General features: G+C 42.5%; 1 protein-coding gene across 3 annotated transcripts in view; it reads right to left on the reverse strand.

The window, feature by feature from the left end:
- The window catches only part of KDSR (3-ketodihydrosphingosine reductase), a 40,861-nt gene extending 30,145 nt beyond the window's left edge, over positions 1–10,716 (reverse strand). For 2 of the 3 annotated variants that reach the window (XM_055368747.2, XM_004059502.5), the window contains exons 1-3: positions 10,184–10,716; positions 6,397–6,486; positions 3,356–3,412 (exon numbers count right to left, since the gene is read on the reverse strand). In XM_055368747.2, coding sequence (XP_055224722.1) covers positions 3,356–3,412; positions 6,397–6,486; positions 10,184–10,291 — 255 coding nt within the window. In that variant the 5' untranslated portion in view covers positions 10,292–10,716. The remainder of the gene's footprint in view (positions 1–3,355; positions 3,413–6,396; positions 6,487–10,183) is intronic. The other variant, XM_063699285.1, reaches the window with a different exon arrangement.
- Between the last annotated feature and the right edge of the window lie 11,657 nt (positions 10,717–22,373).

Here is a 22,373-nt window from a genome sequence, read left to right on the forward strand (position 1 = left end):
GTCTCAAAAAAAAAAAAAAAAAAAGCAGTAGTAATCATATGATTAATTTTAAAACAAACCTTTTCATGCAGTATTAGATCAGTTACTACTAATAAAATCTATGCCACAGACAAGTGAAATCTCAAAACAAAAAAAATGTTAACAAGTCACACACACACACACAAAAGGTCCCTAGAAGCCTGGCAGGGCAGAAGAAGGATCAAGCTCATTCTCGCCTGCCCCAGCCCTATCTCCCTTCCTTGATGTGAAAGATAAGTTTTCCACCTGACCTAAAGTCCTTTGGTAGATGAAGAGGTAGAAGGTGTCATGATGAGGAAGCCCAGAGCAGACAGTGTTGGCAGCAGGCAAGACTGGCCTTGGCCCTGAACACTGACTCCATGACTTCACACCATACTCCTTCCTCTATCAGATATTACAGGAATACGGGAAAAAACGGGGCAATTTACAGAGCTGGTGTTTTTCCAATGCTTGTGGGCTTCAGAGAAGGGGGTAAAGACCACAGTCCTAGAGAAAAACTCACATGTGCAGAAGATGTACACAAGGATTTTTACTTGCAGCACAGACTGCAATTGCAAAAATAAAAACACAAAATAAAATAAAAAGAATGGAAACAGCTCAATAGCAGGGACCTGATGGAATAAGCTCTGGTGTACTTCAATCCTAGGCTGCAGCAATTTAAGACAAATTTACTTAATGCACATGGAAAGATCTCTAACATTCTAGAAGGGAAAAAGTCAATGAATACCACAGTGAAATACTATTCAAAACTCATCAGAAAGGCAAAAAGTAAAAAGTCTGTCAATACCAAGTATTGGCAGGGATGTGGCACAACAGAAACCGCATTCCTACTTGTGGGAGCTTAACCACTTTGGAGAGGTTGAAGAACTGCATACACTACAGCTCTGCAATTCCATTTCTGGGTATGTATCATTCTTGCACACGTGCACAAAGAGAATACTGAAAGGTTTTCTAATAGTAAAAAACAAAACAAACTAATAAAAATACTGGGAACAACCTAAATATCCACCAATTGCTGAACTGATGAACAAAATGTAGTCTATACATAAAATAGAATACTATTCAGCAGTAAAAAAAAAAAATTTACTCCAACTTTATGCAGCAACATAAATGAATTTTTAAAATTATATATATACACATATATATACATACATACATACATATATATATATTATATATATATATATATATTTTTTTTTTTTTTTTTTTGAGATGGAGTCTCCCTCTGTTACCCAGGCTGGAGTACAGCGGTGCAATCTCTGCTCACCTCAAGCTTTGCCTCCCAGATCCAAGCAATTCTCCTGCCTCAGCCTCCCTCCTGAGTAGCTAGGATTACAGGCGCAGCTAACTTTTTATATTTTTAGTAGAGACAGGGTTTCACCACTTTGTCCAGGCTGATCTCAAACACCTACCTTCAACTGATTTGCCCGTCTCAGCCTCTCAAAATGTTGGGATTACAGGCGTGAGCCACCGCACCTAGCCTAAAGAATAATATTAAGTGGTCTGGGCATGGTGGCTCACACCTGTAATCCCAGCACTTTCAGAGGCTGAGGCGGGCGGATCACGAGGTTGGGAGTTCAAGACCAGCCTGATCAACATGGTGAAACCCTGTCTCTACTAAAAATACAAAAATTAGCTGGGCGTAGTGACGCGTGCCTGTAATCCCAACTACCCAGGAAGCTGAGGCTTGAACCCAGGAGGCAGAGGTTGCAGTGAGCTGAGATTGTGCCACTGCACTCCAGAATGGGCAACAGAGCGAGACTCCATCTCAAAAATAAATAAATAAATAATAATAATATTGAGTGAAGAAATCAAGTTGCATAAGAAGCATAAAGAAGGAAGTTATACAAACCTCTAGAGAAAGAAAGTAGATGAGTGACTGCCTAGCTGAGAAGAGGCTGGGAGGAAATGGCAAGTGACTGCTAATACACATGGAGATTCTTCACGGGGTGAGGAAAACATTCTAAAATTGATTCTGATGATAGTTGCACAACTCTATGAATACATTAAAAATCACTGAATTTTATATTTTAAATGGGTCCACTGTATGGTATATAAATTATATCTCATAAAGCTGTTAAAAAATAAGAATGATATAATAAAAGAAGTAGAACTAAGTATATTGGCCAGGCATGGTGGCTCACGCCCATAATCACAGGACTTTGGGAGGCCAAGGCAGGCAGATCACCTGAGGTCAGGAGTTTGAGACTAGCCTGACAAACATGGTAAAACCCTGTCTCTACTAAAAATACAAAAAAAATTAGCCAGGTGTGGTGGCACACACCTGTAATCCCAGCTACTCAGGAGGCTGAGGCAGGAGAATCGCTTGAACCCGAGAGGTGGAGGTTGCAGTGAGCCAAGATGGCACCACTGCACTCCAGCCTGGGTGACAGAGAGAGACTCCATCTCAAAAAAAAAAAAAAAAAAAAAAGAATTAAACTATATATTATTATTTAGAGTTATGTGCATATATGGTAAAATTAAAAAGAAAAAGAGGCAGGGCACAGTGGCTCACTCCTATAATACCAGCACTTTGGGAGGCAGAGGTAGGCGGATTGCTCGAGCCCAGGAGTTGAAGACCAGCCTGGGCAACATGGCGAAACCCCATCTCTACCAAAAATACAAAAATTAGCCATGCATGATGGCACGTGTCTATAATCTCAGCTACTAGGGAGGCTGAGGTGGGAGGATTGCTTGAGCCCAGGAGGTCGAAGCTGCAGTGAGCTGAGATCGCACCCCTGCACTCCAGCCTGGATGACAGATTGAGACACTGCCTCAAAAAAAAAAAAAAAGAAAAAAGAAAGGAAAAAGAAAAGAAAAACAAAGAAAGGATTAACACCAAAAATCGGGTTGGCATTTGCCCCTCTAGGAATAAGAAAAGAGGGACAAGGCTGCTGTGGGGGCTTCAGAGACCCTGATCATTTCTACTTCTTAGGCTGGGTGATGGGTGTGTGATTATTAATTTGTTATTATGTTTTATACTGAAATATAAATAACATTTTATTCATCAAAAATTCCATAACCAAATAAATTTTAAATATTCCTTTCCTCTTAAGCATTTGTATAAAGTTCATTTAAATAAATAATTAAAATGAAATTATTTGCCAGTAAAACATTCTGTTATTTGACCATTTGTAGATATGAATGTGTGTGGGAGTCTATTCATTTTGTGTGTGTGTGATATTCTGAGTTACTAGACCATTCAAACAATTCCACCTTTTAAAAAACAGTACATATATGCTTTCAATTAACTATTCACAGATGAAGTAACTCTGTTTTTCCTTTATACAGCTGTGCTGAGTTATACAGAAAATGCATTCTGAAGACAGAGATTTACCTGTTTGTCATTAATAGAGTGCATTTCAATTTCTTTCTTTGCCTGCAGCAGCTTATCCTGAAAGCAATACAGAATAATTAGTCGTGGTGATTGTCTATATGCATGTCCGTTTATTGCAAAGGAGAGAAAAAAAGCAATTATTTCTATATGTATGTATTAAATTCCAGAAAACACACAAAACAGTATCTACATTCATAGACAGACTGGGCCACAGCCTATGAAAGAAAGAAGTTGTGAAGTATGTTAAGCTATGAATAAGTGATAAAAGTTTGAAAATTAATTAGAGAAAGATAATAGAAAAACAGATAAACCTCAAAATCCCAGTTAACAGTACTAATTGCTGAGGCTGACTCTACAGTTCTAATAAATGTCTTATTATGTAGTTGTGATATAAGACAAGAACAACTCTATTAATATGCACTGCTCCCCAAAGTTGAGGGTATGTGTGACTCCCTGTCAATACTGCTTTTTGTCCAATATTTTCTTTTTCTACTATAAACCCAAACATAGTAAGAATCACTTTCTGGATAGACTGGGTAAACTAGGCCTGGCTACTATAAAATACTCTTAAGCAAGGCTACCCGTGTAATTATGTAATTCTTCCAAGGTCCTAATTTTGTTTGTTTTACTTAGTCTCAAGAAAACAGATTTCAGATTATCTTAATTTGCTGTAAAAAGTAACTTAAATAATATCATGCAATAGAGAGGAACCAAAGGAGAGGCGAATTCTTCCAAAAGGCATGCAGAGTTTCTAAACCTGAATATGTCTGTAATGAAATAATATTGTCCTATGACTAAAGATACATACAGCTTGACTTTGCAAAGACTGGAATTAAAAATTACATTAGAAAAGAAAGAATTTCTCAGCCGGGCATGGTGGCTCAACCCTGTAATCCCAGCACTTTGGGAGGCCAAGGTGAGTGGATCACCCGAGCTCAGGAGTTTGAGGCCAGCCTGTGCAACATGGTGAAGCCCCGTCTCTAGCAAAAATACAAAAACTTAGCCAAGTGTGGTGGCGAGCACCTGTGGTCCCAGATACTCAAGAGGCTGAAGTGAGAGGATTGGTTGAGCCTGGGAGGCGGAGGTTGCAGTGAGCCGAGATTGTGTCACTACACTCCAGCCTGGGTGACGCAGTGAGGCTGGGCGCAGTGGCTCACGCCTGTAATCCCAGCACTTTGGGAGGCTGAGGTGGGTGGATCACTTAAGGTCAGGAGTTTGAGACCAGCCTGGCCAACATAGTAAAACCCTGTCTCTACTAAAAAAAAAAAATATATATATATATATATATATATATATAAAATATACATGTAATATATATAATAAAAAAATTATATATATATAAATATACACACACACACACAAATCAGCCAGGTGTGGTCACACACACCTGTAATCCCAGGTATTCTGGAGGTGGAGGTTGCAGTGAGCCAAGACAGCGCCACTGCACTCCAGCCTGGGTTATAGAGCGAAACTCCGTCTCAAAAAAAAAAAAAAAAAAAAGAATGACTCAACACCACAGGTTCTTCATTCAGTTCATTCATTTCTAGCAATGCAAGGGCCCCATGTGAGCTCCTGGGGGCCTGAAATGCTGGCCGGCCTTCTCTGCCTCCACTTTTATTTACTTGCATCAAAACTGGTGTTTAAAACTCACAAAATGCCATTTCATTAAATTTGTGTTTTCATTTATGTAAGGTGGCTTCAATGACAAAGCAAATTCATTGTTAGAAAAGTCAAGCTATAAATAAAAGGTAGCTAATTTTGTCTTTCTTGGTTTGCAAAAGAAATTATAGACGTCCAGGCCAGGTGTGGTGGCTCACGCCTGTAATCCCAGCACTTTGGGAGGCCAAGGCGGGCGGATCACAAGGTCAGGAGTTTGAGACCAGCCTGACCAATATGGTGAAACCCTGTCTCTACTAAAAATACAAAAATTAGCCAGGTGTGGTGGTGGGCGCCTGTAGTCCCAGCTACTCAGGAAGCTGAGGCAGGAGAATCACTTGAACCCAGGAGGCAGAGGTTGCAGTGAGCCAAGATCATGCCACTGCACTCCAGCCTGGGCAACAGAGTGAGATGCTGTCTCAAGAAAAAAGAAAAAAATAAAAGAAATTACAGATGTCCAAGACTAAGTCTGCGACATTATTTAAATTTTCCCCCAAGGCCCTTCCTGGCCTGCCATTCCTAATGGGTCCTGTCCAGCCCTCCACCCACTTGAGAAGTTACCATACTATCACCCTCCTTGCACATGGGTGAATCCAAGATCCCCATGGAAGTATGCCATGCTGACATTCCCAGGCACTCCATCATTCCTCCCTTCATTTCTTCATTCAACAAACATGTCTGAGCATGCACTATGTGCCAAGCACTAGAATTGCAGCAGCAGACGAGCCAGCTGTGTGGTCACTTTCCTCCAGTCCCCATATGGGGAGCAAGAGGACGTCATGACAGTTCATGTGCACGGTGTCACTGCTTTGTGCTCTAAAAACAACTTTGGCAAGACAAAAACAAACCCTGACAAAAAATAAAAACAGATTCTGTGTTGACTTGATACAGAAAAACACATTTTGCTAAACTTCTAGGGAGGGACGAGGTTCCTCTATGGTGTATAGATTTCACTAGAGATATATATCATGTCCTAAGCAAATTGTAGTGAAAAACTATAGAGAAACACCTACACACCTTCAGGTATCAGCTCCAGAATCACTGCTTCCAGCACTTCTGACCTGGCCAAGGGCCCTCCCTGGCTTCCTATGGCCAGGTGTGCTCCTTAAACTAGACCTTGGCCTCTCCCATCTCAGGATCTGCAGTATCTATGATGATGTTGCCTAATATGCCAATGGTACTAAATAAGTACTTGTGGGGCCGACCTGATTTCAACAGAGAAGTGTTTGGCCTAAATACAAGAGAGAATCAGTAGTTCAGGAAACACATCTCACATCAAGGAAGAAGCGCTTTCTAGGTGTGAACGCTAAGATGTTTAGCACAGCCTCTTTGACTAATTTCAAGTCGAAGAAGCAAGTCAGTAATAATGAACCTAGAAGCCTTACCTCATTTCGTGCAACCAGAGTTATAAAAGCTCCTTGTTTATAGCACTCGATAGCAATGCACTTCCCGATGCCACTGGAACCTCCTGTAACCTAAAACAAAATCATAAAATATTCTTAGCACTTGAAATCTCCCCTCTGTAGGAAGTTTTTATAAAAAACAACTATGACAGGCTCTTAAAATGAATCTACAAGAACTAAATGGTTAGCTGTTGTAGCTTCTTCTCCCAAACTTAATGACTGGAGTAAGTGTAAGCATGAAAGATACTATCAGCAAGGCCTGCTGCTTTGACTGTTTTCTTATGGAACCATAAATTGCACACCTATAATATTTTTCTGAGTTCACTGGTGGAAAAGTGCCCTATAAATCTAGCTCATAAATAATACATTAGTCTGCCTCTGATTCCAAATCCAAATGAATCTTATTTTCTTAATGCATATTTATGCAAGATTAGCTCTACAACAGATGAAAAGAATGGCCACCTGCACATTTATTTGAAATGACTGCTTAGTATAAAAGTAATATATAATCACAAGGAAATCCTGAAAAGTAAAGCTCTTCTTGCACTATTCTACCCCTATCTACAGTTCAGCTATACTGGCTGTCTTTCAATTATGGAATTATTCCTAATATTCACCGTTATACATAAATCATGCTGGGAGGAAGATCTCTGACTCCATGTTAGGATTTTAACATCATTGGGAAGTGTCTCCTACGCAAATGCACCTATCTCTATGGGACTCATAGGCATCCCTTACTTCTTTTTAGCTTCAACCTGCCACCACTGAAGAGATTTATTTGGTGGGTAATCAGCCAGTTAACAGCAGAAGATTACTGTAAAAACCCTCCAACCACAGTACCTTTGCACATCCTGCTTCCCTTGCAACGAATGCTCTTCTCCCCACTTCATCTGACACCTACTCGCCCATCAAATCTCAGCTCAAATACCACTTCCTCAGGAAAGCCTTCACTGCCTCCCCTGCCCCCACACTGACACACTTTTCAGCACTGTATTTCTTCTTTAAGACATGCACATAATAAACAGCTCTAGATTTATTTGTGTGATTATCTGATTCACAACCACCTCTCCTATCACCTACCCATAAACTCCATTAAAAATACCAATTATTTTTCTGTTCTCCACTATATTCCTAGCACTTAGCATGGGGAGGGCTCAATATATATTATATATTTCACTGAATAAGTGAACAATGCAACATTATTTTTCTTTTTTTTTTTTGAGACAGTCTTGCTCAGTCACCCAGGCTGGAGTGCAGTGGCACGATCTCAACTCACTGCAACCTCCGCCTCCCAGGTTCAAGCGATTCTCTTGCCTCAGACACCCAAGTAGTGGGGATTACAGGCGTGCGCCACCACGCCCAACTAATTTTTGTATTTTTAGTAGAGATGGGGTTTCACCATGTTGGCCAGGCTGGTCTCGAACTCCTGACCTCAAGTTATCCACTCTCCTTGACCTCCCAAAGTGCTGGGATTATAGGAGTGAGCCACCGCACCCGGCCATATCGTTCTCGTCACTGTCCCTATGCAAATTACATAATATTGCATAGTATTGTGTCCTGTTTTTAAAAAATTATATTGTAATGTCTTATGTCAAAAAAGGAAAAGGTTTCACAATACTTCATCAAATAGCTGCATCAAAACTTAAACGTTTCCCTATAACCAGACATTTAGATTATTCCTAATATTCACTGTTATACATAAATCATGCTGGGAGGAAGATCTCTGACTCCATGTTAGGATTTTAACATCATTGGGAAGTGTCTCCTACGCAAATGCACCTACCTCTATGGGACTCATAGGCATCCCTTACTTCTTTTTAGCTTCAACCTGCCACCACTGAAGAGATTTATTTGGTCGGTAATCAGCCAGTTATCAGCAGATTACTGTAAAAATATAGCTGTTGTTGGCCGGGCGCGATGGCTCCCGCCTGTAATCCCAGCACTTTGGGAGGCTGAGGTGGGTGATTTTCTGCTTTTTTCCTGCAATTTTACTACCGTAACTAGATAGAAAACACTAGTATATAAAATTGTTTTAAAAATGAAACAATTGTTATAAGTTTGTTCTTAATTATGTACAGGCAGACAGTCTAACCATTAGCTCCCTCTCCCAACAATACCACACAGTCAACTCCTAACAAATCTCAAGAACAGTAATTACACTTTTCACTCTTCTTATGACATTAAAAAAGAAGACAGATGGTGACACCATGTGAATTATTCATGTCATTCTCACATTATTTAGAGTGTGAAATAATAATCCTGCGTATTAAAGCGGGATGGTAAAAATAAATTCTTCTTGGTCCACCTGAACAGACACAGCATTTACTATCTCACCTATGACCTGCCGCGGGATGGGGCTGGAAGGACTGGAGTCAAGGCTCAGTGAAACTGTCTTACAAATAAGGAATTCCAATTTTCATTCTGCGTTTAGCTTAAGTTTTTGACAAGTTATGCTCTATAAACTCAAGCTCTGAAAGGATCCAAGGTTTAAAGCCACGCTTTTGAGGCAGCAGTTCTCTTGCGGATGTAAAACTTTCAGAATTTAGCGTGTCAAGTTTTGCCTTTCTCTTATTTATTTTTTGTAATGAATCCACACTCTTTCCCCATTAGGAACAGGAGGTGTTGGAAAAAGCTAATAGCTTTACAAAGGAGAAATTAAACAGATACATTTTCTCATTCACAAACCCTTGTACAGATTTAAAGCATACTAAGAAAAACGACCATCTTATTTTATACCAGCTCAGCGGGGAGGCTCGGATCTCCGGTGCAGAGATAGGACAGGAAGAGGTGTGCGGCCAATTTTGTAATCAACCCTCCTTACTCCTAACTCCCCGCCTCACTGTGCCTCGGGTTTGGGAGATCCAAACAAGAATGCTGGTGAGAAAGCCACTGCAAACGGGAAAGTGCTGGGAGCAGGCAAGGAGGCATTCTCTCTGTTTAAGAAAGGTGCCACATTTGCAGAACAGGGATCGCTGAATATGCGAGCTTCCGCCAAGAAATAAATCACACCTATCCACCTCTCCTTCATTCCTCGCACACAAGCATTGTCGTTTAGCTCATCCTTCCCACTAGAAAACAGCAAAGGATTGCATTGGAGCAGCAATCAGCAGATGCCACGCTGAGCTCAGAGACAAGCAGTGTAGACGGGACAGGCGTCCCAATACCGCTAAGCCACCACCGCCAGCCCGCTGGGTTCTGAGCAGTTTCCCCAGGTGAGTCACTTCCTGGAATCCTCTGGCAGCGGCTCTTCCCGTCACTCGCACAGGCCATCTTCCAGTTCCGAGCTGCCTCGGCGGGTCCCGGCGGCTGGGACCCCACTTCCCAGCTGTCTGCCCCCGCCCGGGACCGCGCGCCGCACCCTGCACACCACCGACCGCTGTGTCCTTGGCAAAGTTTCTCAGCCTCTCTGTGCCTCAGTTGACTCATCGGAAAAACTGAGAACAAAACATCCACATCCCAGGGATGTTGCATGGATTCACGAGCAGCCACCGAACCCCTGGGGCCCCGGGAACCCTGCGGCCGGCGGGGTCCCCCGTCGCACGCTCTCCGGCCCTAGGAGGAGCCCGAGGCAGCGGAGGGCGGGTCCGCGAGGCCGGGTGCCGGGGCCGGGGAAAAGCGCCGGGGTGGACGGCGGCAGGTGACCTTCCCCATTTGGCCATGCCTTCCTGGGGACCGCGGCCTGGAAAAAGGGACGTAGGCTGCGCGGCCTCGGCGGCGGAAAGGCCGCGCGGGCCGGTAAGTCGGGGGGCAGCAACAGGAGGCCACTCACCACCACATGCGCCCCGGGCAGGGTGAGGGGCTTGGGGCTGATGAGCGGAGACACCATGTACAGCAGCAGCACGAAGGCCACGAGGAAGGCGGCAGCCAGCAGCAGCATCGCTCCGCGGGGCCAGGGGCCCGGAGCGGCCGGGCGGGGGCCGCCGGGCAAGGCGCGCAGGGCTGGGCGGCGGCGAGCCGAGAATCACGCGCGGCGGGCGGACGCCTGGAGTGTTTGGGTTTGCGGGCCGGGGCGGGCCGCGGCGGAGGGGAAGAGGAGGAGCTGGCGCGCGCGCCACCCAGGCGGGGCGGTGCTTCCAGGGGGCGAGTAGGCCGCCGCCGCCACCGCCACCACTGCCAGAATCGCCTCTCGGGGGTCGCCGGGTGTCTCCCACTCCCCCGGCCTCGGGACGGGGCCCGCAGTCCGCAGCCTCTCCCGTGGAAACCGGGCTTCCCGTCCCTGTGCGTCGCGAGCGGGTTCCGTGCAGCGCCAGATGCGAGCGCGCCGGGAAGGGCTGCGAAGACTCGCTCTTCGGGAGCTCGAGTGGCTTCTTAGGACCCCGCAGGGCGGATTTCCAGGCCTGCCACGGCCTCCAGTGTGGGCGTGACGAGCGCTCCTCCCTGGAGTTCAGCCCTCGGCTTGGGACCGCCCGCCGGGTTGCTCGGAGGCCCCGGAGCATCGGAAAGGGCGGCTGCAGGCTCCCGGAGCGGGCTCAGCCTGGGAGCCCGGCGACTACGCTCTGAAATCCCGGGCTCCATTCCATATTTTTTGGCGGTTTTAGAAGATGGTCACGGCCCACTTTCGCTTTTCAGAGGACCGGAAAGCCTTAACAGGGAGTTTTGAGAAATCACTAAGGTAATTCAATTTCATTGAGTTCAGAGTTCATCTTTACCAAGCAGGTTCCAAACAAATAAATAAAAAACGCAAACAACTCAGCTTTATTAAGGTCTCATTCACGTACTATACCATACAATTCCCGATTTAACGTGCGTAATAGGCCGGGCGAGGTAGCTCGCGCCTGTAATCCCCGACCTTTGGGAGGCTGAGGCGGGCGGATCCCTTCAGGTCTGGAGTTCGAGACCAGCCTGGCCATGATGGTGCAACCCCCGTCTCTACTAAAAATACAAAAATTACCTGGGCATGGTGGCGTATGCTTGTAATCCCAGCCACCCTGGAGGCTGAGGCAGGAGAATCGCTTGAACCCGGGAGGCAGAGATTGCGGTGAGATCGCGCCACTGCACTCCAGCCTGGGCGACAGATCAAGACTCCGTCTCAAAAATAAATAAATAAATAAAGCCTATAATAAATTGTTTTTAATATAGTCACAGTTGTAGACCCATCACTACCATAAATTTTAGAACATTTTTGTCACAACCCCCCAAAATGCTATACTCATTGGCAGTCACGACCCATTTCCTCCCAAGCCCCGCCCAAGCCTAAGCAATCCCTCATGTTTCTGTCTCTATAAACTTGCCTATTCGGGATATTTCACATAAATGGAATCATATAATATGTAGCCTTTTTCATCCTATCTTTCACTTACTGTAATGTTTTCAAGGTTCATCCATGATATGAAGTACTACATGTTAATACTTCATTTATTTTTATTGCCAAATAATATCCCATTGTATGACTATACGACATTTTAATTTTCCATTCATCAATTGAGGAATATTTAGGTTGTTTCCACTTTTTGACTATTAGAATTATGCTAACTGTAAATATTCATTTACCGGTTTTTGTGTGGGCATTATGTTTCATTTCTCTTGGGTACATGCCTAGTAGGGGAGTTGCTACATCTTATGGCAACTCCATGTTTAACTATTTGAGGAATTGCCAGAAGTTTTCCAAAGTGAGTGCAACATTTTGTGTTCCCACCAGCGGTGTATGTGGGTTTCAATTTCTCTACATCTTCACTAACACTTGTTATCATCCGTCTTTCTGATTATAGCTTTTTTAGTTGGTGTGAAGTCTCATTGTGATTTTAATTTGCATAGAGGCACATATTTTTGTTTGCTTACTTGCTTTTCATTTTTGTTGTTGTTTCTAGAAATACTAGGGAGCGAAGGAGAAAAAAAAGTTTTTCTTTTCCTTTTTTTCTTGACTTACTGCAGTTAGCCAAACTGCAAAATTTGAGGGCATAATGTCCAAGACTTCTGATATCAATGCAAGTTTAGAGGTTCCTGAACCACCCTCAGGTTTGATAATTCACTGGAAGGACTCACAGAACTCACTGAAAACCATTATGCTCATACTTATGGTTTATTATGGGGAAAGAATACAGATCAAAATCAGCTAAGGAAAGAAATGCCTAAGGCAGAGTCTGGAGGGCTCCAAATGCAAAGCTCCTGTTGTCATCTCCCACGGAGTCAGGGTGTGTTACCTTCCCAGCATTGGTATGTGACAGTATGCTTGGAGTATTGCCAACCAGGGATGCTTGCCTGAGCTTCTGTGTCCAGAGTTTTTATTGGGACTCTAGCACATAGGCTTGATCAGTTGTCCACTTGGTTGGACTGAGACTCCAACTAGACTGATAGCGCATGACAAAAGCTCCCTAATTCACATACTTGGTCTCTCTGGAATGGCCAGTCTCCACCCTAAAATCCAGTTTGCCCAGTCCCCATCTAAACAGAGGTACTCCTATCAGGTATGACATAGATAACCTCCCATAAGCCAAGGGCAAAAGTCAAACCTTCTCTTTGGGCAAGACTAAATCCTTTACAACACGGCTGCCACCTGGCCTTTGGCCAAAGCTCTCTTACAGCAAAATGAACATATATCTGACATTTGGAGGAGCCAGTGTAGAGTAGGAGGCTTTTAACTCAATTTCTCAATAGATTGGCCATCAGTGTGAACATTAAAACCTCACTTACAATCCCAGAGTTACACTGTATTATGATATGGTAGTAAACATAATTTGAAAAATTAGAGTCAAAAGATAGTGGCAGATAGATATAAGACTTCCACTCTGCCATCAACAACTGGTCCAGTTCATCATCATATTGTATGACCAAAATGTCTCCCAGAGAAATGCCACTCAGGCTTGAAGGTTCCCATCTGATGCTATCAGTTTCCAAAAACAGAAGTGGCCTTTACCCTTTCAGGTACCAGACTGTCTTTTTAACATGTTTTGTCCACCAAGTATCCTATAGTTTTTAATATTAACAACTTGTGTGGGCTCAGCAATCTTACTGGTTCCCATTTAGCATGTCCAATCAATATTGTCAGAAGGGCAGAGCCACCTGTCTTGTGTTTTACATTACTAGGTAAAGGAAATTTTCCTCAGGCAATATCCATCCCCATAGTACATTCATGTAAAGGGGATGCAACCACTCCAAATAGAGTCTCTTCAGACATTCCAGTTTCTATCCAAACTTTCATTTTAATCCCATCAAATGTATTTTCATATCTTTCCAATCTGTTGCCTTGGTTAGAATTTCACTAACAGAAAAACAGTGCATGGGGCTCCCATGTCAAAGAATTTTAGAAATGTTTCTTTTCCACCCCTGACAATTTACCCATTCATGTACATTTGGTCTTGGACCCCAGCCAGAGATTAGGCCAATGGGCCTAGGTTCTTTCTTCAGTTTTTGTTTGTTTTGTTTTGTTTGTGTGTGTGTGTGTGACAGAGTCTCGCTCTGTTACCCAGGCTGGAGTGCAGTGGCATGATCTCGGCTCACTGCAACCTCTGCCTCCTGGGTTCAGGCAATTCTCCTGCCTCAGCCTCCTGAGAAGCTGGGATTATAAGCATGCACCACCATGCCTGGCTAATTTTTGTATTTCAGTAGAGATGGGGTTTCACCATGTTGGCCAGGCTGGTCTCAAACTCCTGACCTCAGGTGATCCACCCACCTCGGCCTCCCAAAGTGCTGGGATTACAGGCATAAGCTACCTGCCTGGCCTTTCTTCAGTTCTTACCTTGACTACTTTGCGTATCTTCACCCCAGGTGATTGGAAGTCAGGCTTCTTACAGTCATCTTTGCTTTGAAGCTTTTAAAATTTATCCAAACTAGGTTGAATAAAGTGGATTTGTTTAGCGCCCTTCAATGTTGGGAGACTAGTAAGGGTTTCCATTTGTCCATCCAACTTCTGAGAGTGCTGCATTAAGACTTTTGTTTCAACACCACCAATGCCCACTTTATTTATGATATTTCTTAATAACTATTTTAAAATTTCTATCCATTCTCTCTCCCTTTTCTCTTTCCTTAGTGTCTTGGAATAAGTCTGCTCTCTGTTGTTTTAGCATAACTTTTCCCTTTGGAGGTGGCCCTGAACTAGCAGCTATGGCTCAATGGCTAGAATTCCAGCTTGGCCCAGCATCAGGTTCTGCCCCAACACTATCCCTATAATTTAGCGATTACAGATAATAACAATCAACAGATTCCATGTTCAGCTTTCTGATGTTGTTGTTCCTTTGCATTTATTTTGGCCTCCAGTGAGCCAATTCTCTATGAATGAGACCCCATGATATCTAAATTCCATTGGTAAATTTACTTCAAGTAAGATAGGTAAACCCTATGACTACCTGGGATTTATTTCAAGGATGCAAGACTGTTTCAATATTTAAAATTCAATCAGTATAATCTATCATATTAACAGGTGAAAGAAGGAAAATCACATGATCATATATCAATCAGTGTAGAAAAGGCATTTGACAAAATTTGACACCCATTCATAATTAAAATTCTCAGAAATATAAGAATATAGAGGAACTTCCTCAACTTTATGAAGAACATCTGTAGAAAAACCTACAGCTAATGGTGAAATACTGAATGCTTCCTCCATAAGATCAAGGACAAAGCTAAGAAACTTGCTCTCATCATTCTCATTCAACAGTCCTGGAAGTTCTAGATCAATAAGGCAAGAAATAATCAATAGGGCAAGAAAAGGAAGTAAACATCATACAGATCAGAAAGTAATAAGTAAAACGACTCCTACTTGCAGATGGCATGATTGATTATGCAGAAAATCCCTAAGAATCTTGAAAAAAGAAAAACACCTAGTAGAATTTAAGCATCTCCAGAAAATTTGCATAATACAAAAATAAAAGAATATACAAAAATAAAATGCATTTTTATATATTAGCCATGAACTTGTGGACACTACAATTAAAAATATGATTTCATTTATAATTTCTGAAAGAAATGAAATAGTTGTAATCTAACAAAACATGTATAGGACTTGCATGTTGAAAACTGTGCAATGCTGATGAAAGAAATCAAAGATCTAAATAAACCGACATACTATGTTCATGAATTAGAAGACTCTGTATAATAAAGATGTCAATTTTTTTCCAAACTGATATATTATTTTAATGCACTGCCTATTCAAACTATAGCAATATTTTTGTAAACATAGACAAGATTACTATAAAATTTATATGTAAAGGCAAAGAAATTAAAATAGTGAAAACATTTTTTAAAAGCAGAATAAAGCAGAAGTAATCAATCTACCTGATTTCACAACTGATTATATAGCTACAGCAAAGAAAACTGTGTGGTATTGGTGGAAAGGCAGACACATAGATCAACAGGCCCCAAACATAAACCCACAAAAATACACCTAACTGATTTTTGACAAAAGTGCAAAAGCAATTTAATGGAGGAAAGATACCCTTTTCAAGAAATGGGACTGCCAGGCTAGGCGTGGTGGTTCATGCCTGTAATCCCAGCTCTTTGGGAGGCCGAGGTGGGTAGATCACCTGAGGTCAGGAGTTCGAGACCAGCCTGGCCAACATGGTGAAACCCCGTATCTACTAAAAATACAAAAATTAGCTGGGCATGGTTGTGAGAACCTGTAATCCCAGCTACTTGGGAAGCCAAGGCATGAGAAACACTTGAACCCAGGAGGTGGAGGTTGCAGTGAGCCAACATCACACCATCACACTCCAGCCTGGGCAAAAAGAGCGAAACTCTGTCTCAAAAAAAAAAAAAAAAAAAAAGAAAAGAAAAAAAGAAATGGGACTGCCACAACTGGACGTCCATAGACAAAGAAAAACAAACAAATAGAAAAAAAATACCTCAACCAAAAGTTTATACCATCTGCAAAACTTAAGAAAGGGTGATGGCTAATTTTGTGTGTCAACTTCATTGAGCCATGTGGTGCCCTGATATTCAGTCAAACATTATTCTGGGTGTTTCTGTGAGGGTATTTTGGATGAGATTTATCATTTAACCTAGAAGACTGAGTAAAGCAGATTGTACCTCCTGCTGTGGGTGGACCTCATCCAGTCAGTTGAAGGCCTGAATAGAACAAAAAGGCAGATCCTTCCTTTCATAAGAGAGAATTCTTCCTGCCTGATGATCTTTAGACTAGGACATTGGCTTTTTCCTCTGCCTTTGGCTTTAACTGAAACATTAGCTCTCCTGGGTCTCTAGCTTGCCAACTCGCCCTGCAAATCTTGGGATTTTCCAGCCTCTATAATTGCATAAGCCAATTTCTTATAATAAATCTCTTTGCTTATGTATACATCCTATTCATTCTGTTTCTCAGGAGTACCCTAAATAATACAGAGAGGATCATGGACTTAAATCTAAAACTATAAAATGTTAGGAAACACACACTTTGAGAGCTAGGATTAGATAAAGACTTCCTAGATTTGGCACCAAAAGCACAGTCCCTAAAAGAAAACATTGATAAATTGGGCTTCATCAAAATTTAACATTTTGACTCTGCAAAATACCCTGACAAAAGGAAAAAAAGGTAAGCTGCAGATTGGGAGAAAATATTTGCAAACCACATATCTGACAAAGGACTAGTATCCAGGATATGCAAATAATTCTCAAAACTCAACAATAAAAAAATTGAAACCGTCAGGTGCAAAGGCTCATGCCTGTAATCCCAGCACTTTGAGAGGCAGAGGCGGTGGACCACATGAAGTCAGGAGTTCGAGACCAGCCTGGCCAACATGGTGAAACCCCATCTCTACTAGAGATACACAAAAAACTAGCCAGGCATGGTGGTGGGTGCCTGTAATGCCAGCTCCTCAGGAGGCTGAGGCAGGAGAATCTGGGAGGTAGAGGTTGCAGTGAGCTGAGAATCACACCATTGCATTCCAGCCCGGGCAACAAGAGTGAAACTCCATCTCAATAATAATAATAATAAAACCAATTATAACATGGGAAATTTACATGAGATATTTCCATGAGGAAGATACACAGATAGGAAATAAACACATGAAGAAATATGTCCAACATCATCTGCCATTAGAGAAATACAAATTAAAACCACAATGGGCTGGGTGCAGTGCCTCACGCCTGTAATCCCAGCACTTTGGGAGGCCAAGGCACGTGAATCACCTGAAACCAAGAGTTTGAGACCAGCCTAGCCAACATGGTGAAAACCCGTCTCTACTAAAAATACAAAAATTAGCCAGGCATGGTGGCATGCCCTTGTAATCCCAGCAACTCAGAAGGGTGAGGCAGGAGAATCACTTGAACCCAGGAGGCAGAGGTTGCAGTGAGCTGAGATCACGCCACTGCACTTCATCCTGGGTGACAGAGTGAGACCTTGTCTCAAAAAATATATATAAAATAAAACCACAATGATATATCAGTATATGTTGATAAAAATGGCTAAAACAAAAAATAGTGACAACACCAAATGTTGGTGAGGATGTGGAGAAACTAGATTACTCATACATTGCTGATGGGAATGTAAAAAATGGCACAGCCTTTCTGGAAAACAGTCTGGCAGTTTGTTGAAAAAAAGAAAAGCAAAAACTGAGCCTGCAACTACTATGTGACCCAGCAATCACATTCCTGGGCATTTATCCCAGAGAAATGAAGACTTATGTTCACACAAAAACATGTATATAAATGTTTATAGCAACTTCATCCAAAATAGTAAGAAACTGGAAGCAATTCAGATGTCCTTCAACAAGTGAATGGTTAAACAAACTGTGGTACATATGTACCGTGGAACTCAACAATACTCAACAGTACCATGCTACTTGACAATAAAAAAGAATGGATGGCAGAGTACAGTGGCTCATGCCTGTAATCCCAGCACTTTGGGGGGCCAAGTCAGGCAGATCACTTGAGTCCAGGAGTTTGAGACCAACCTGGGCAACATGGCAAAACACCGTCTCTACAAAAATACAAAAATTAGCTGGACGTGGTGGCATGTGCCTGTAGTCCCAGCTACTCAGGAGGCTGAGGCATGAGAATAGCTTGAACCCGGGAGGTGGAGGCTGCAGGGAGCCAAGATTGTGCCACCGCACTCCAGCCTGGGCAACAGAGCAAAACCCTGTCTCAAAAAAAAAAAATGGATTATTGATACACACAGCAACCAGGATGAATTATGCTAAGGGAAAAAAGTCAATCCCAAAAAGTTGACAAAAAGTCAATCCCATAGTACATGCTATGTGATTCCATTTATCTAACATTGTTGAAATGGCAATATCATAAATAAATAACAGGCTGGAGTGGTGGCTCACACCTGTAATCCCAACACTTTGGGAGGCTGAGGCGAACAGATCACTTGAGCTCAGGAGTTCAAGACCAACCTGGGCAACATGGTGAAACCCTGCTTCTACCAAAGGTACAAAAACTTAGCCAGGCATGGTGTCCTGCATTTGTAGTCCTTGGAAGGCTGGAGGTGGGATAATTGCTTGGGGGTGGGCAGGGGAATGGGAGGTAGAAGTTACAGTGAGCTGAGATTGCACCACTGCACTCCAGCCTGGGTGACAGAGCAAGATTGTCTCAAAAAATTTAAAATTTTTTTTAAAAAAACTAACATCATTGGCCGGGCACGGTGGCTCACACCTGTAATTCCAGCACTTTGGGAGGCCGAGGTGGATGGATCACCTGAGGTCAGGAGTTCGAGACTAGCCTGACCAACATGGTGAAACCCTATCTCTACTAAAAATACAAAATTAGCTGGGAGTGGTGGTGCATGCCTGTAATCCCAGCTACTTGGGAGGCTGAGGCAGGAGACTCGCTTGAACCCAGGAGGCAGAGGTTGTAGTGAGCCAAGATTGTGCCATTGCACTCCAGCCTGGGCAACAAGAGTGAAACTCCATCTCAAACAAAAGAAAACAAAAAATCAAAAACTAACATCATTTCTAGGGGTTAAGGAGGAAGTGGAACAGGAGGGAAGTAGATGTGGCTATAAAAAGGGGAGCATGTGATAATAAGAATGTTCTGTATCTTGACTATATCTATGTCAATATCCTGGTTGTGATATAGTGGTATAATTTTGCAGGATGTTACCACTGGGAGAAAGTGGGTACAGGGGATCTCTGTTTTGTTCCTTACAACTACATGTGCATCTACAATTATCTCAAAGTAAAAAGTTTAATAAAAACAGAGAAAATTAAAGTGAAAGAGGACAGCAGGAGAGTGGGTGGGTGAGATGCAGCAATGCAAGAAGAGGCAGGAGAGATCTTAAGCACAACTGGGACTCAACCCACCATTGCTGGCTTTGAAAGTGGAGGAGGGGGCCACAAGCCAAGGAGTGTAGGTGGCCTCAAGAAAGTGGGAACACCTCTCAACTGACAGCCGGCAAGAACATGGGACCTCAGTCCTACAACCACAAGGAATTGAATTCTGCCCACAACCTGAATGACCAAGGAAACTAATTCTCCCTAGGCTGGAGTACAGTGGTGCAATCATAACCTAGGCTGGAATGCAGTGGTGTGATTACAGCTCACTGCAGCCTCAAACTCCTGGTCTCAAGCAATCCTCCCACCTCAGTTTCCTGAGAAGCTGGGACTACAGGCTTGCAACACTATGTCTGGCTGACGTCCTGATTTTAGCCCAGTGAGACCTGTACTGGACTTCTTACTGACAGAACTATAATGCATCTGCATTGGTTTAAGCCACTAACTTTGTGGTAATTTGTTACAACAGTATTATGAAACTAATACGAGTTCTTCTTGCCTATTCAGATTCACACATACCAAAAACACAGAATGCATATAACCTAAATTCTGGCCACAACCTACTCGCCATCCATGAAAACCCTGCAAAATACAAACTCAGAAGCACTATATTGGGTGACTGGCTCTCAGCCCCTCAGAACCCAGCTGACAATGCAGGTTCTTCTTGATATTTTTATCATCCTGGTGATACTGTGTCTTACAGAAAGAATTTTTTTGGTCTCTATGGCATTATACCCAAATTTTCCTGTATTGGTCAACCTGATGCAGTTCATCAGCAATGTCTTCTTTTCTAAAAGTTCCTCACTCTACCTTCTGCCTTGTGAGCTGGTTTATTTATCAAGATTGATTTCAAATGTGTCAGTGGCTCAGTGAGGTTTTCCCAAGCAACCTAAGAAGAGTATTTTTTCTCTAATCCACATTTTCCACATTTTAATTATAACATTTATCACATTGTATTATAAAGTAATCACATGACTTATAACTCTTTGACTCAGAAGATTCTTCCATAGTGCCTTGCTGAATTCTGGACACTTAAGTAGGTGTCCAATAATTTATTGTTAATTTGACTGATGATTTGATCCTCAGGAAACTTGGGGTTAAATAAATGCATGGGTTATGACAAAGCAGAAATCTAAATAACTCCCTTCCTTCCTTCCTTCCTTCCTTCCTTCTTTCCTTCCTTCCTTCCTTCCTCCCTCCCTCCCTCCTTCCCTCCTTCCTTCCTTCCTTCCTTCCTTCTGTTCATTCCAGGTCTTTAGATAATAACTCTTTCAACCAATTGCCTATCAGAAAATCTTGGAATCTGCCTATGACCTCCCAGCTTCCAGTTGTTCCACCTTTCTGGACCAAACCAATGTACATCTTACACGTATTGATTGATGTCTCATGTCTCCCTAAGATGTATAAACCAAGCTGCAGCCCAACCACCATGGGCATATGTTCTCAGGATCTCCCGGGGCTGTGTCATGGGCCATTGTTCACTCATATTTGGCTCAGTATAAATCTCTTCAAATGTTTTAGAATTTGACTCTTTTGGTTGACATGAAAAAGTTGAAAGCAGGAAATAAACAGTAAGAACCATTAAGCTAATTTCTAATCTTATCTGATAATTTTTTAAAAATATATTTTTTGTATCTTGTTGAAACCATTAAAAAGATATTTTGGATTACCTTAGAATAGCAATATTGGCATTCTCACTCTTCTTACATTCTTAAAAATGAACAAAATACAGAAAATTAAATTAAAAACAATTTATTTTGAGATGGAGTCTCTATCTGTCACCCAGGCTAGGATGTGGCATGATCTCAGCTCACTGTAACCTCCGCCTCCCGGGTTCAAGCGACTCTCCTGCCTCAGCCTCCAGAGTAGCTGGGATTACAAACATGTGCCCCCATGCCTGGCTAATTTTTGTATTTTTAGTAGAGATGGGTTTCACCATGTTGGCCAGGCTGGTCTTGAACTCCTGACCTCAGGGGATCTGCCTGCCTCAGTTTCCCAAAGTGCTAGGATTACAGGCATGAGCCACTGTGCCCGGCCTGAAAGATACATAGTTTTTTTTTTTTTTGAGACAGAGTTTTGCTCTTGTCACCCAGTCTGGAGTGCAATGGCACAATCTTGGCTCGCTGCAACCTCTGCCTCCTGAGTTCAAGTGATTCTCCTGCCTCAGCCTCCTGAATAGCTGGGATTACAGGCACCTGCCACCATGCCTGGGTAATTTTTGTGTTTTTAGTAGAGATGAGGTTTCACCATGTTGGCCAGGCTGGTCTCGAACTCCTGACCTCAGGTGATCTGCCTGCCTTGGCCTTCTAAAGTGCTGGGATTACAGGTGTGAGCCACTGTGCTCGACCTGAAAGGTAAGTAATTTCTTTTGAAAGGAACTGGCACAATCCTGATACGGAGGTATTATGAGAAAAAAAAAAAAAGAAGGGAAAGAGCGGTGAAGAGCAGAAAGACTCCTCAATAGGTCTACACTCAGGGAAAAAACAAAACAAAACAAATCTTTTATTTGGATACTTAAATATTTCACCATGATTTAAAACATTTGGTGAAGCAGTTATTTTATGAAGGAAGACTACAAATGCAAGGACTCAGGGAAGAATGATGAAACAACAAGAGGAGATAAAAGTTACACTGGCAGAAATCAGGAAAGAAGTAAAAGTAAAAATCATCACAGAAATGAAAATGAAAGTGAACGCAGTAGGAGAATAGAGTGAAAAACACAGTAAGGAATAGAAAGGAAATAATGAGTAAAGCAAACAAAATGAAATGAAAACAAAGAATTTAAAAGACAGAAAAAAAGATAAGAAAACAGACAAAGGA

Source organism: Gorilla gorilla, chromosome 17, assembly GCF_029281585.2.
Source record: "Gorilla gorilla gorilla isolate KB3781 chromosome 17, NHGRI_mGorGor1-v2.1_pri, whole genome shotgun sequence".
NCBI lineage: Eukaryota > Metazoa > Chordata > Mammalia > Primates > Hominidae > Gorilla > Gorilla gorilla.